Source organism: Amphiprion ocellaris, chromosome 17 (genome assembly GCF_022539595.1).
Source record: "Amphiprion ocellaris isolate individual 3 ecotype Okinawa chromosome 17, ASM2253959v1, whole genome shotgun sequence".
NCBI lineage: Eukaryota > Metazoa > Chordata > Actinopteri > Pomacentridae > Amphiprion > Amphiprion ocellaris.
Genome location: NC_072782.1, coordinates 30,237,479 through 30,251,756, shown reverse-complemented (window position 1 = coordinate 30,251,756; position 14,278 = coordinate 30,237,479). Strand labels below are relative to the sequence as shown.

At 36.4% G+C, this 14,278-nt stretch overlaps 1 protein-coding gene across 5 annotated transcripts in view; it reads right to left on the bottom strand.

Annotated features, from left to right (window-relative positions):
• Positions 1–14,278, bottom strand: part of LOC111564555 (transcription factor 4) — a 291,882-nt gene that overhangs the window by 116,270 nt on the left and 161,334 nt on the right. For all 5 annotated transcript variants that reach the window (XM_055019300.1, XM_023264202.3, XM_023264203.3 and 2 more), the window contains 2 exons: positions 12,326–12,452; positions 8,805–8,854 (listed from right to left, as the gene is read on the bottom strand). In XM_055019300.1, the coding sequence (XP_054875275.1) occupies positions 8,805–8,854; positions 12,326–12,452 (177 nt within the window). The remainder of the gene's footprint in view (positions 1–8,804; positions 8,855–12,325; positions 12,453–14,278) is intronic.

Sequence of the window (14,278 nt, the reverse complement as noted above, 5' to 3'; positions counted from 1 at the left end):
TGCCTGCAGATATACAATTTATATATGTTCAATTGCAGAAACAATAAGACGGCTGCTCTTAATTGACTTATTTTGTCAGAAATTGGCTAAAAAAATAGAAAAATTACAAATACAGGACCTGACATTTGGCAAAACTGATGATTTCATCTCCATTAAACGTCATAAAAATGAAGCACAGATTGAACTGAAGGGTCTACAGTGCAGAAATGCTGCACAAATACTGTGAAAATGGCCTGAAATCAGCTAGAAAAAGATTGACACAAGTTCAAATTTAGATTCTTCTGCAAGACGCTTTAAAAAAAAGGCAGATGAAACCGTCCAACCACCTACAAAGTCAAATTTAGGAGGGAAATTACTCAAAAATAGGACCGATGAGCAATATTTGGAGCTGATATTTGCAATAAAAATGAAAACATTGCTGTCAAAATTCAACTTAAAAGCATTTAATTGCATGAACAATAACACAGTGGCTCTGAATTAACTTATTTTATCAGAAATTGGTTAAAAAAATTAAGAAAATTACAAATACAGGACCTGATATTTGGCGAAAGATCAGAAAAGTTGTGAAGCACCAAGTGTCTCGCAGAAAGAAATGTTAAAATTATGGCTGTAAAAGCTGATTCTTCTGCCTCTAGTGGCCACAAATAGACTTTCTGCACCTTTAATGCAGCTAAATTTATAAAAATGACAGAAAAAAACACGAGTAGGAAGTGAACTGTGTCAGAATGGTGTCAGATGTAGTATTATTTATTCACACAGCTGTATTTAGTTGTGATATGTATTTTCAAAAAATGATTTTAGTAAATTGTGAACAAACCTGTTTAAATTTGGCAGCAATGGAGCAAGAAAAGGTTAAAAAACAGTGAAATGTTGTATGTTGTAATGTTCAAAACTGAACAATTTTTTTAAAAAATGAACAAGGAAAATAACACCTGCAATAAAAATTGCAAGCAAATTAGAGATGGTTGAGCAGAAATTGCTTAAAAAATTTGAGATGGAATGACAACTACAGGATTTAATGCTAAATAATACTAAAATCACAACACGAGCATCTTTTTTGTGGTTTGTATTAAACAAAAGGAATATTTAAACACTTAAAGGCACCGATGCCCCTTTAACGTCGCTTTATTTCATATTTTTCCGTTTAGATTCGAGGACGAAGGGAGTGAATTTCATCTCTGTGCTGTTTCTGTTTACTCAAAGCTCACAAAGAGAACTTTTGTTGTTTGGCCTCTGTGTGTTGCCGTAGAACGTCTCTCTCACACACACACACACACGCACACACACACACACTGGTACATTCCTGTGTGTTTCGTGTTCAGAGCAGGTGCAGCGACTGTACATCCCAGTGTGTTGGTTCACGTCCAGCAGCGTCTTTATTCCGACAACGGCACCAAAAAAAAACATCATTTATTTAATTTTGTTTGCATCTTCTTTTATTTAAATGACACTAGTCTGGATTTTATTCTATTTCTGATGGTGCATGCATAAGTTTAATTTAAAATCATCTAAAATATCTCAAAATAACACCCTTGTTATATTAACTAAAAGAAAACACACACGCACCATTGATGTTAACATCATCTAATACCTAGAACACATTTTATGCTGGTAAAAATAAACATTAAAACAATAAAACATGCATTTTACTGTCTAAATTCAACATTTATTGTGAATATTAGAGAAGAATTAATCTGATTTTTGTCAAATTACACAAAGGATTTGGAATTATTGCAGCAGTTATTGCAACTATATTCATACAGTTAAAATTAACATTAAAATTAAGATAAAACATAAATTAGAAATTAAATTCATATGTAAAATTGACATCAAAGCATGCATCAAACTTTAAAATTTTCTACTTTATGTTACACTACATATGCAATAAATTAATAAGATGCACATTTAAATAAAAATCTAACCAAATTTTGTCCTCGGGTTAAAAAAAAGCATTTAAAATGTTTAAATTTAAAGATTTTTAGAAGCTTAACTGATGTTTAACTTACACAAGAGCCTCCTGCAGAACCAACATAAACGGGTTTCTGAAGAAAAAAATTACCCATATCATCTCTACAGAAAAATAAAATGAGACAAATATAAAATAAAAGGTTAAAATCAGGACATAGTTGAGTTTTCAGCGGTAAAGAATCGGCGTGGAGCAGCAGCTCGGTCAACTGCTGGAAGCAGGAATGAAAACAGGTTTGAGCCTCGTCGCTGTTGGCAGCAGGTTTGGAGGCCGGACCATTCAGAGGACGGAAAAAAAACAAAAAAAAATGGAGAAAAAAAAACGAGAGAGGAGCAGGAGGAATCTGGGAACAGATATCCGAACGCTCGGCTTTAAAAATCAAGTGCAGGAAAATTCTTAGTGGTTCTGATCCGAGTCAAAAACGAGCAGCTGAGAGGCTTAAAGGTTCAATCCCTGCAGGAGACACCGACGCCGGATCTCATATGAAATGCTTTGTAAGATTTTCAAGACCAACAAGAGACAATCTGCAGTAATAAAGAGAAAAAAGAGCATCTAGAGCCGGATTCACGAGTTTATTCTGGTAGTTTTAGTCGAGAAAAACGGGAAACAACCTGGAAATAAGCAGATTTATGGTATAAAAATGTCATTATCTGAGTAAAACTACATGTTTTTATGGAAAAAAAAGGTTGATGCAACCGCAATGCACCACACATGTGCATACATATCAATATACATATAAGTATATATGATAGAAGATGAGATATCGCACATTCTAAGTATATTTTTTGCATGTTGCATGAATATATTTTGCATTTCGTCATCGTGCAACCAACCAGTTAACTCAAATCTACAGCTGAGATCTTTATCTTTCTGTTTATTAGCATTTTTGATGAATTTGCACGATTAAAAGAGTCGAGTAAAACAGGAAATACTTGGAAATGTGCAGATTTATGGTATAGAAATGTCATCATGTGAGTAAAACTACATGTTTTTATGGAAAAAAGGTTGATGTAACTTAAGAACACTACATTTCTGTGAATATTTATCAATATAAATAAAAGTATATAGGATAAAAGAAGAGATTTTGCATATTCAAAGGGTTTGTGTTTTTGTTTGTATCCATGTTGCATGAGTATATTAGTATTTTTCCACTGTGCAACCAGCCATTTAACTCTAATCTACAGCTGAGACCTTTAGTTTTCTATTTATTAGCATTTTGATAAATCTGCATGATAAAAAGAGTCGTGCACAGTCAAGTATTAGCCGTATTTCTCAGTTGCTCTTTAAACGTGGGCATACAGGCGACAGTTCAACACAGAGATCACGATTTTGCTGCTTTCCATCCTTGAACGTGACGCATTTCAGTGTTTTGGTCCCCAGAAAGCAAAGTTTGGAGCTAAAAACACAAATAGAAACTCAAACAGAAGCAATTATGAAAATGAACACCTGTCAGCAATCACATGCTTTTTCAGAATAAAAGCCAAACCAGATTCGTGACACGACAGAACCCGAACCGCCACCGCTGCCGTCGTTCAAAGGCATCTAAAATAAAAAACTCAAATTTAAACCCCACAAAGGTTCTCGGTTCACTTTCAGCCGACGCTCGAGCCAACAAAGTGCCTGTGAATTTATTTCTCCATTTCACAGGCGGCTTGTTGCTCTTTTCTCTTGACGTGAAACGGGAGGCGAAGGCAGGATTTAGTCGCATCACAGACGTAGAAACAGAGAAGGTTACAGCAGAGAGACGCAAACACGAAGGAAAAAAAGATCCCAAACCTGGACCACACCAGACTTCTACACCCGAGTTTGATGTTACTGAGTCACAGGAAGCTGGTTGGGAGTTCATTGAACTAAAAACATCACTGAAACGCTGGAAATATGGAAAAATCTGAGTCATTAAAACAACTTAAACACGAGATGTAAAGCTAGCATTTGTCCTCAATTGTCCGGTCACGTTAAATACAAACCAAACTTCTGTTCAAAACTGACAAACACTAACAAAAAGCAGAGAACGTTCCCCAAGAAGATTTGACCTCTGAAAGGTTTGGTTTTGTTGTAGAAATGCTAAATCTTCTCCTGTCGCCGAGTGCTCTTGATGTAAAACGGGAGGCGAAGGCAGGATTTAGTTGCATCCCAGATGTGGAAACAGAGAAGGTTACAGCAGAGAGACGCAAACATGAAGGAAAAACGTTCCCAAACCGGGACGACACTGGACTTTTACATCCGAACTGTCCAGTCGGACTCGAGCTACTGAGTCACAGGAAGCTGGTCGGGAGTTTATAAGTTGGAAGTTTTGGCCAAATAAGGAAAAATTCAAGTCACTAAAACAACTTAAACACGAGATGTAAAGCTAACTAGTGTCCTCAAATGTTCAGTTACCTTAACTACAGACCAAACTTCTGTTCAAAACTGACAAATACTAACAAAAATCAAAGAAATTAATGAGTTCCTCAAGAAGACTTGACCTTTGCGAGGTTTGGTTTTGTAGAGTACGCTTGATGTAAAACAGGAGGAACTTCCACATGGTGTTAAAACGAAAGAAGACGTGACTTTTTAACATGACCTTGACATGTTGCAGGTTGTTTTTTTTTTATTAATGGCATGAATATAGGTTGGTAATTTGCCATTGTTGATGGTAAACAACTGCGCTACGATACAGTACAAGATGATAAAACAGCATAAAGTCCAATTATTTTACAACGTGAGACGTTTGCTGTCTTAAAACACTGTCAGAGCCCTGAAAAAATGTCAGGAATTCCAACTATACGTATCCTACGAGCCAAAAGAAACCAGTAAATCAACTCTGTCATCTACGTTTATGCTACTAAAACCACAACAGAACAGAACTGAGTCCGATTTAAACAGGACCACCAATCGAGCAAATCCTGAGATCTTGAGATCGAATCTTGAAAGTTGGCAGATTAAGTTGTATAATGTCTGTTGTGTAGAAAGTCTAATCTAGAGTGTTCAGAACCAGATAAGTAACAGATGTCAGCTGATCGGTACTCTAAGTATGGCTACTTTCTACAAATCTGACTCAGATTTCATTCACTTTCAGCCAAAACTGGATTGTTTTACTGCTACTTTGTCCGTTTTAGGTCAAATCTCACTGCGTTTGACTGATTTAAGCTGCTGGTTCGTGTTTGTTTTGGCGCAAGAATCTGTGTTTCTGCAGGATTTTCAGGGTCGACAACCACTAGAACTTCCTGTCATTGCTTAAGACTCTATCAGTGAGCGCATTCACTCATTCAAAAGTCTGAAATCATGGACAATCCATCCAGATAGCTAGAAACAGTCTCTACGATTGATTCATTTAGACCTGGTATCTTCCAGATCGTCCTCAGGTGAAGTTCTACCGACAGACTAGTGAGTCTTAAGGAACATTTCTGCAAAAAAACGCGTTTTATTTGTTTCAGAAAAGGAACACCCAAAATATTTCTAGCACTTTTTGGGATTCATAAACTTTTAATTGCTTCGAATTTGTCTTACAACTTGATGTTAATGTTACATGTTTGGCACCAAGACACCAAGTCAAACTCCTTGTATGTGAAAACCTACTTGGCAATAAAACCTGATTCTGATTTCAGAATTTGTTTCACCACAAGATCTGAATCACTTGTTTGAGATTAAGAAAACATCTCGGTTTCTGATTAACACTGAAAAATCGATAAAAATAACTCAGAACCACCAACAAAACCAGCATCTTTCACCAAAGTTAGTCCAGCTTTTTATCGCATCACCATGCAAAAATCCACAGATTTTTTGATGTTTGCTGCATTAAAACAGTTTTAGTTGCTTATTTGTGTTTGTTTTGGTGCAAGAACATGTAAGAATTGGTGTCGACAACCACTAGAACTTCCAGCTGTTGCCGATTGCAGTCCTTCACTGTGTCTCCAAGTGTATTTATTCTGTTACAGGATGTCAGAGATGGAAAATCTGTCTTTTTGATTGGTTCATTCAGTCCTTGTGGGTTCCAGATCTTCCACAGGTGAAGTTTTATTACAATTCTAATGTTCTATTGTGAATATTTCTGCGAAAAAAGCACCGTCAACATACTTGATTTCTTCCACTCCAACATTTGATTCGGAAAATTCTGCACCAACTTAAAACCACCAACAAAACCAGGATGTTTCACCAACACTAGTCCAGTTATTTGTCGTCTCAGCATACAAAAGATTTAAAAAAAAAAAAAAAAATCTTTCCAGTGAACTCAGTCCAGGCAACACAGACGGCTAAAACTGAAACAGAAGAAGTAGTTTAAAGATTTGACAGGATTTAGTGGAAACAGGAGGTTACAGCAGAGAGACGCCAACATGAAGGAAAAAAGATCCCAAACCTGGACCAACCAGACTTTTACACCTGAGTTTGATATTACTGAATCACAGGAAGCTGGTCAGGAGTTTACAAAGCCACAAACATCACTGAAGCACTAGAAGTTTTGGACAAATCTGGAAAAATCTGAACTGATTTCTCAATAATGCGACTCGAACAGCAGATGTACAGCTAGCTTGTGTCCTCTGATGTTAACTACTAAACAAACTTTGCTTGAAAACTCACAAATGCTAACAAAAAGCACAGAAATCAGGAGTTTCCCCAGAAATGTTTGTGTTTAATCGAAATGCCGCAATAAAAGAAGTACTTTATAGCTATTTTATACAGTTAAATGTAATGTAACTTGACAGAACACAAGAAAATTAAGAAAACACTTGAATTTGATCTTTAGAAAAGCTGCAAATAGAAGAAAGTACCACTAAAAACTGAGACTCCTGCCAACAGACAACAGAAGAAATGTTTCCAGGGGACATTAAATAGTGAGGGACGTGACTGAGACAGGCTCAGAGCTGGACTATGTGGTGATTTTAGCAACTGCATGCTAAATTTTATCATCGCAAATGGAGAAACAACAACGTTTCTATCTGGAACCAGAATGTTAAAGATGTTCTGCACTTGCATGAATGAATTCTCCATCTTTGGAGGTTGTATTTAAACGGTTAAATGATATTAAAAGTGCAGATTGTTGGACGCTGCATCTCCTCCTCCACTTCCACCCGTCAGACCGACCTCACACCTCGACCCTCCCTGCTTTCCCTCCCTTTCCTCCCCTCTATCTGAGGCAGGGAGGCGGTAAAGGAGGCAGGAAGCGAGGACAAAGCCGGCCAAGGCCACAGAAAGACGGACTCCCGCCGAGCCAAAGAGGCGGCCGACAGACCGAACATTGAGCCGGCGTTAACGGGCCTTTAATGAGGTCAGAATCAGGCAGAAAGAATCTCCATGCGTGCGACACCTCCAATCCGAAAGAAATCTAATGAGACGGAGCTTTGAAAGATCCTAAAGAAAGGAGCGAATCTTCAACCTGAGCAGCAGCAACATAGCAAAACATCACAGAAAGCAAAGATAATAGAAAAGAAGACAACATTTTAAAGAAGCCGCAGGTAAAAAAGCAGCAGAAGAGTCGAACAAAGATGGAAACAGCTGCTTCGGACTCAAATGACGGGCCTTAAAACAGCAGCTGAGGTCAGTTCAGCTTCACAGGAACCAGAGATACTTAAAAAAGACGGATTTTAAACACATTTTAGAGCAATAATACGATCCATGGATGGAGCAGGAACACGTTTAAATACCCAAAACAAGAGATTCAAGCACAGAAAACCAGAAAACCAACAAATCCTGGGAGAAGTTTGGTAAAGTTTGGCAAAATTACAAGATTTTCAGACTGGTTTGGATCCATTTTCTGCCAAATGATGGATGAATGTTCCTGTTTTTTAAATCTGAGTTCACAAAATGCCAGAAATTTAACTTACTGGTGAACTAATAAATCAAGATCTGCGAGAACCAAGACGTGATTCGTCACCATGTTTCCCATTTCTGTCCCAAAAACAGTCGATTCAGAATGAACTTATCCTGCAAGTTTGAGCTGGTTTACTTCTTCTTGGAATAAACCCCCCAAAATGGACTGCACACAACAAAAACCTCCATGAAACTCCAAAAATTCACATTTTCTACCACTTTGGGTCTTTTAGAAGAGTTTCAGTCCAAAATGCCCCAACTGATGGAGCGAATCCCAGATAATTTGATCAATAACAGCAGTTCTGCCTTCATTCACTGTTACTGTCTGTTTAAATTGATATTTTCTTTTTAAAAATGCCTTTTAGACACCATTTTGCATTTATTTCTGCTGTAAATCAACATTTCTATCAACAAACACCATAAAGAAGCCAGCAGCTGTTTGTGTCCGGCTTAAGTCGACATCTTCACCTTCCAAAACTTCAGATTTACTGCTGAGAGTCTTATTGATTAGGACAAATCCCAGATAAATGAATCAATAAAAGGGAAATCCGATAAAACCTGCTAACATATGCTGTTACTATGTGCTTGTGTTGATTTTTTTTATGCCTTTTAAGCATTATTTTGCATTCATTTCTGTTGAAAAACACGTCAAACTGCTCAAAATCAACATTTCTATCATCTTATTTGTACATTTTTTTAGATTTTAAGGATTTATCTTTTTAAAAATATGAAACTCTTCCAGCTGATTTCCTCAAAAAATGCAAATGGCAAAACTAAATAAACTAAATCCAGCAGCTCCAACAGCATCATCTGCAATTTGCCTTTTTCTCCACTTAAAACCAGCTGATTCCATCAAAACAAGAACTGACAACAAACATCCAGCATCATCATCATCATCATCATCATCATCATCATCTCCACAGAATCACAAAACCAGTCGACGTCTTTCCTACTAAACCAGCTCAGAGCTTCTTTTCTCCACACGGAGCAGCGATAAAACGTCAGAAATAATAAGCTGAATATTTTAAAAACCAGACATGTGATCACTTACCGAGGACGGCAAGCCAGGAGGGACCTTCCGCACTTTTTTTGTGTGAATTTCTGAAAGAGAGAGAAAAGAAAAAAACCACAATAAAACAAGCATATGAGCGTTTACCAGGGCGGAGAGGCTTTTATTGCTCTTTTTTTTAAATGTATCGTCGTATTTGTTTGGATTGAATCCAGCGGAGGACGAGTGAGGCCACGTTTCCCACCGCCGTCGATATATTTACAAAGAAGCTTTCAGCGCAAACAGGCGCGACACAATGAAGAGCACGGAAATAAAAAGACGGCAAGAAACGAACGGAGTTTTTTTTATTCCTGCTTTATTTTGGCGGGGGGGTTGATAAAAGGAAGCAGGGCAGCTTTTGACATGTTTGTATTATTTCTCAGGGTTTCTTTCAAGGGGAGCAGCGAGCAGTCTATTAACTTGGAAGGTGAGACGTTGATGGAAAAATGAAAGAGCGTTTTTTTATGTTTATTTTTTTTTTTTAGGAAATTGGCCCAGACTTCTTCTTCTGCTGCTTCTTCTTGTTTGTGTCCCCTCAAGGCCGACGCTACCAAGGCTGCACAGCGGCCACCATTGTCCTGCTTTTTTTTTTTTTTTTTTTTTTTTTTTAAAAGCCTGCCGCTTCGTATTTTCTTTTCTTAAACACCTCTTTGAAAAACACACACAGACGACGACAACCAGTCACGAAATTCTCCATAGCCGGGGTTAAAATGTCGACGTTTGGCTTTTTTTTCAGCCTTTTATTGTTTAAATTGCATTATACTTGAGATTTAATACAGGAAATTAAAGATTCAAGCCTGAAAACCTGCAGAATTTCACCAACACAGATCTCAAAACTACTACTCTGTGTGTTTTTGTGGTTAATTCTCACATATGCTCTCAGAAAAACATCAAAACTAATAAAGAATGTCGATGTTCTGCTTTTCTCTAGGCTTTTATTGTTTAAATTTGCATTATATTTGAGATTTAATACAGGAAATTAAAGATTCAAGCCTCTAAAAATGCAGAATGTCACCAACACAGCTCTCAAAAACTAGTAAAGTTGTCGACACTTTGCTTTTTTTCCAGCCTTTTATTGGAAAATCTGCATTAAACGTGTGATTTGAAACAGGAAATTAAAGATTGGAGCCTCAAAAAAATGCAGAATTTCACCAACACAGTTCTTAAAACTATTAATCTCTGTGTTTTTGTGGTTGATTCTCACATTTGCTCTCAGAAAAATGTCAAGACTAACTAGAAATTCGACAATGAAGAAGCGAAATCTCTCAAAAAGTCACAAATGCAGTTTCAGGGATTTAAAGATATGTCTGTCAGAACAATGGATGTGTCCAATATGTAAAAATTATGTAAAAAAGTCACACAGACGCAATATTTAACCACCACAAAGCTTCAATAAAGACAGTAAACAACCAGAAAGAGACATAAAAGTGAAAAATTAGAGCATTTTATAATTAATAAAAAAGAAAAAACTGAAATTCACCTTTTTTTGATAACATCTAATGCAAATAAAGACATATTTCATTGAACTAATTAATTTTGATTCATTTAAACACAAATTTCTCCAAAAATAATATAATAAAACCTAAATTTTACATGAATTCACCTAAATAATTCAAATTTCATAATCAGACCTTTAAGAAAGTGATTTTGGAGCTAAATAGTAGAATTAAAACAAAATAATGCTCGTGTTTTCATTCTTAGCAGCTAAATTTAATCTGTTTTTTGTTTTTTTAAAGCAGTTTCTATTGGTCCACGGTGAAACCAGTGACAAACACTCCTGTTTTCTAATTGGCTGATTGGTTTCCAGTGAGAGCAGCTCCTCGTCTAAAGCCTCGAGTTTAACCCGTTAACCGACCCGTTTAGGATTCTGTAGCCGTTTCAGAGCGACATCGACCCGTTTTAAATCACAAAGCTTCACCGTTTAAGCAGTTTAAACCGTTTTATGAGCAAAAAAAAGCACTTTCTCATGATTTCTGGCATCTGTGGTGCCACAATCTAACAAACAATCCAAGCCTTTTGGTGTCTTTTTGCGGATTAAGGGGTGAATATTAAGGGTTAAACTTCATGTAACCATGGCAACGTCATCTAACTGTGGGTTAATCTGACTCCAGAGACACTGTTGGTTCACTCTGTACGTTGATTTTAATGTATTTGAGATGAATTATTGTATATTTGGTAGCTTGGTTTTGAAGGTGGTGCTGCTGCAGAAATGCATGATTTTATGCTGTTTTATTGCAGGTTTGCATCATTTTTAGTGAGGAATAGCTAACAAACCATATAATTATTATTTCTGTTTTCGTGCTTCTAGAGCAGAGGTGTCAAACATGCGGCCTGCGGGCCAAAGCCAGCCCTCCAGAGGGCCCCATCTGGTCCACAAGCACGCCTTTGTAAAGTTTAAAAATTACTTAGAAGACATTAACTTCACTTTGTGTCATTTGTCTCGTTTTTTTTGTCGCTTTGTAACTTTTCTGTCAAATTTTTTGTTTCTTTTTTGTTTTGTTTCGTGCTATTTTGTCTCAATTTTGTCGTTTTGTGTCTTGGTTTTGTAATATTTTGTCTTTTTTGTTATTTTTTGTCTCTTGTTTTTGTTGTTTGGTCTCGCTTTCGTCATTTAGTGTCTCGTTCGCCCATTTCTTTGGCGCTTTGTAACTTCTTTGTCAAATTGTTTGTCCTTTTGTTGTTTTGTTTCGTGTCATTTGTCTAATTGTTTGTTGTTTTCTAATTTTTTGTCATTTTGTGTCTCATTTTCATAATATTTTGTCTTATTTTGTTATTTTTTGTCTTTTTTGTCTGAATTTTGTCATTTTGTTTCTCGTTTTTGTCATTTGGTGTTTCCTTTTTGTCTCGCTTGTGTTTTTTCTCTTATTTTTTTCACATTGTGTTTTGCCTTATCTGTTGTTTTGTGTCGCGTTTTTGTCGTTTTATGCTTTTTTTGTCTCGCTTGTGTTGTTTATTTTTTGTCGTTTGTTTCCCGCTTTTGTCATTTTTGTCTCATTTCTGTCATTTGTGTAATTTTTTGTCTCTTGTTTTTGTTGTTCTGTGTCTTTTTTGTCTTGCTTTTGTCATTTATTTTCTCGTTTGTCATTTGTCCATTTTTTTGGTGCTTTGTAACTTTTTTGTCAAATTTTTTGTCCCTTTTTTGTTGTTGTTTCGTGTCGTATGTCTCATTTTTTGTCATTTTGTTTCTCGCGTTTGTTGTTTCGTGTCTCGTTTTTGTAATATTTTATCTTGTTTTGGTTGGTTTTTGCCTTTTGTTCGACAAGTTCTTTTGATCATAAAGTAAAATACTGGATTGCTCATTGTTCTTTTGCAAAGGAACCATTTAGAGTTGTGGTTATTTCTGGGTTTTCATGTTCTGATTTTCCTGGTCACTTCAGATCAAACTGGGCTGAATGTGGAACCTGAACTAAAATGAGTTTGACACCCCTGTTCTAGACGATTGATAAAAGACCATTTTCCCATCAGAGCTGCTGCTGTGAGCGTCTACGCTGGATGTTTTGTGTATTCAGTGTGTGTTTCCTCACCCATCGTGTCCATGGCCAGCGTTCTCCTCCTGGGGTTGGAGCTGTAGTGTTGGTAGTACTGACCGGCCGGCTTGGTGGGCGACGCAGCGCCGGGACTCCCCAAACCCAACTCACCGCCCAGAATCGACTGATGGACGGAAACACAAAGAGAGAGCAAGCATCAGTGCAAGAGAACGATCAATGAATCACGTGATCGGACAACAAAACAGCTCTTTATTAAGGTAAAAAAAGGAATTAAAGGGTTGTAGCACAAACATAAAACCAGTCAAGAACATTCAAGAAAGAACATCTTTTTTAAACAGTACCAGAGTGAAACTGTAAATCCGTACAAACAGATCACAAAAATGTTTTTTGTTTTAAAAAGCATCAAAAATTCCCTCCAACAGAGAAGGTTTTAACAAACTGGAGCTATTAGTGCATTTGTTGGAGACTTATTGGAGAAAAGAATCTGAAAAAGACTGAAAACGTTGCAGATAAACAGAATAACGAGACGATTTGATACCATTTTACGAAAAGAATAGATATATATATATTTGGAATCATCTGAACTTCTTGAAGTAGTTGGCAGTTAAATTTATCAGCTGATGGAACTGTATTGATTGCTGACATGTTAATAAAACTTGAAATGTGCAGGTTTTGTTGAAAATGTCGAGCAAAACTGAACTTTTCACAATAACAGGAACAACGGAAATGCAAAATAATGAATGAAAACAGAGAATACAGGAATTATCTATGACATTTATTAGAATCTGGCACACAATGGAAGCTGTAGTCTCAGAACATTGACGTAAGAATGTTAAACAACGGACATCTGAAGAGAAGATTGATCATCTGAGTGTTTAGATGAGGTTTACTGATCCCACAGTGGGGAAAATTACACTTTTACAGCACCAAAATGTGCCAAAAACATAGGAACAACAGTCAAAATAATTTAAAAAAACCCCAAAAATATAGATAATTGGTGTTGATATTGAACAGATTATTCCATAGGTGGAAATTCAGATATCTCTAGATGTGGAAAACAATAATATTGCACATATCTATGTATGAAAAATAATGAGATTTGCACAGATTCTAAGTTGACAAGAGTCTAAATGTTGAAGACACTCATCCTTAAATGTCCTTAAAATTGTCTACAGAAGTATATAAGCTGTTGTAGAGTCAGAATATTAACCCTTTAAGTCCTGTTTTTTTTTTTTGTTTTTTGTTTTTATTTTCACCTAGAAAACTTCCCCAAATTCAGTCAGTAACACCTCAACAACTAAAGCCTAAATCAACACCTTTGGGATTTCTGGATAAACGAGACGTGCTGATTTAGAAACACGTTAAGACCAGATAAAGATCAGAAAACTCCAATAAATCCGGACATTTTTACGACTAAACAACAGCTTTATAACAATCACTCAGTGACACGACGTTGGTGAACTAAAAAATCTTCAATCGCGACTCAACAGAAACGAAGCTCAACAGTCAGTTTTAGTTCAGCAGCACCGAGAGGATTCGTCATTCAGCGAGGAAGAACCTGCAACGTTCTAAAAATATCACGAGAAAGGACATGAGGACAACCAGAACCAAACAGCTGGAGGGTTGAAGAAAGCTTGAATGTTTGCTTTCTGTTAGTTTCGATTGATCTTAACTAGAAAGTAAAGATAGTTTGGAGTTCTGGCTGCAGATAAAAGGTCAGAATAGAGTCAAGTCACATGGAAATTTGAGAAATTACAGTTTTCTGACTTTATATCTCGCTATTTATGTCAAAATCAAGTTAATTTCATGTCATAAATACACTCCAGTAAGTATTAAAAGGTGCTAAATAACAAAATCAAACATTTTTGCCAGCTTTTGTTCAAGTTGATGAAAGTCAAATTTAGTTCCTATTTGTTTGCGCTACATGACTAAATTAAACAGCAAATAATGCTAGATAGTGGAGGAAGTAAGTTTGTATATAAATTCATT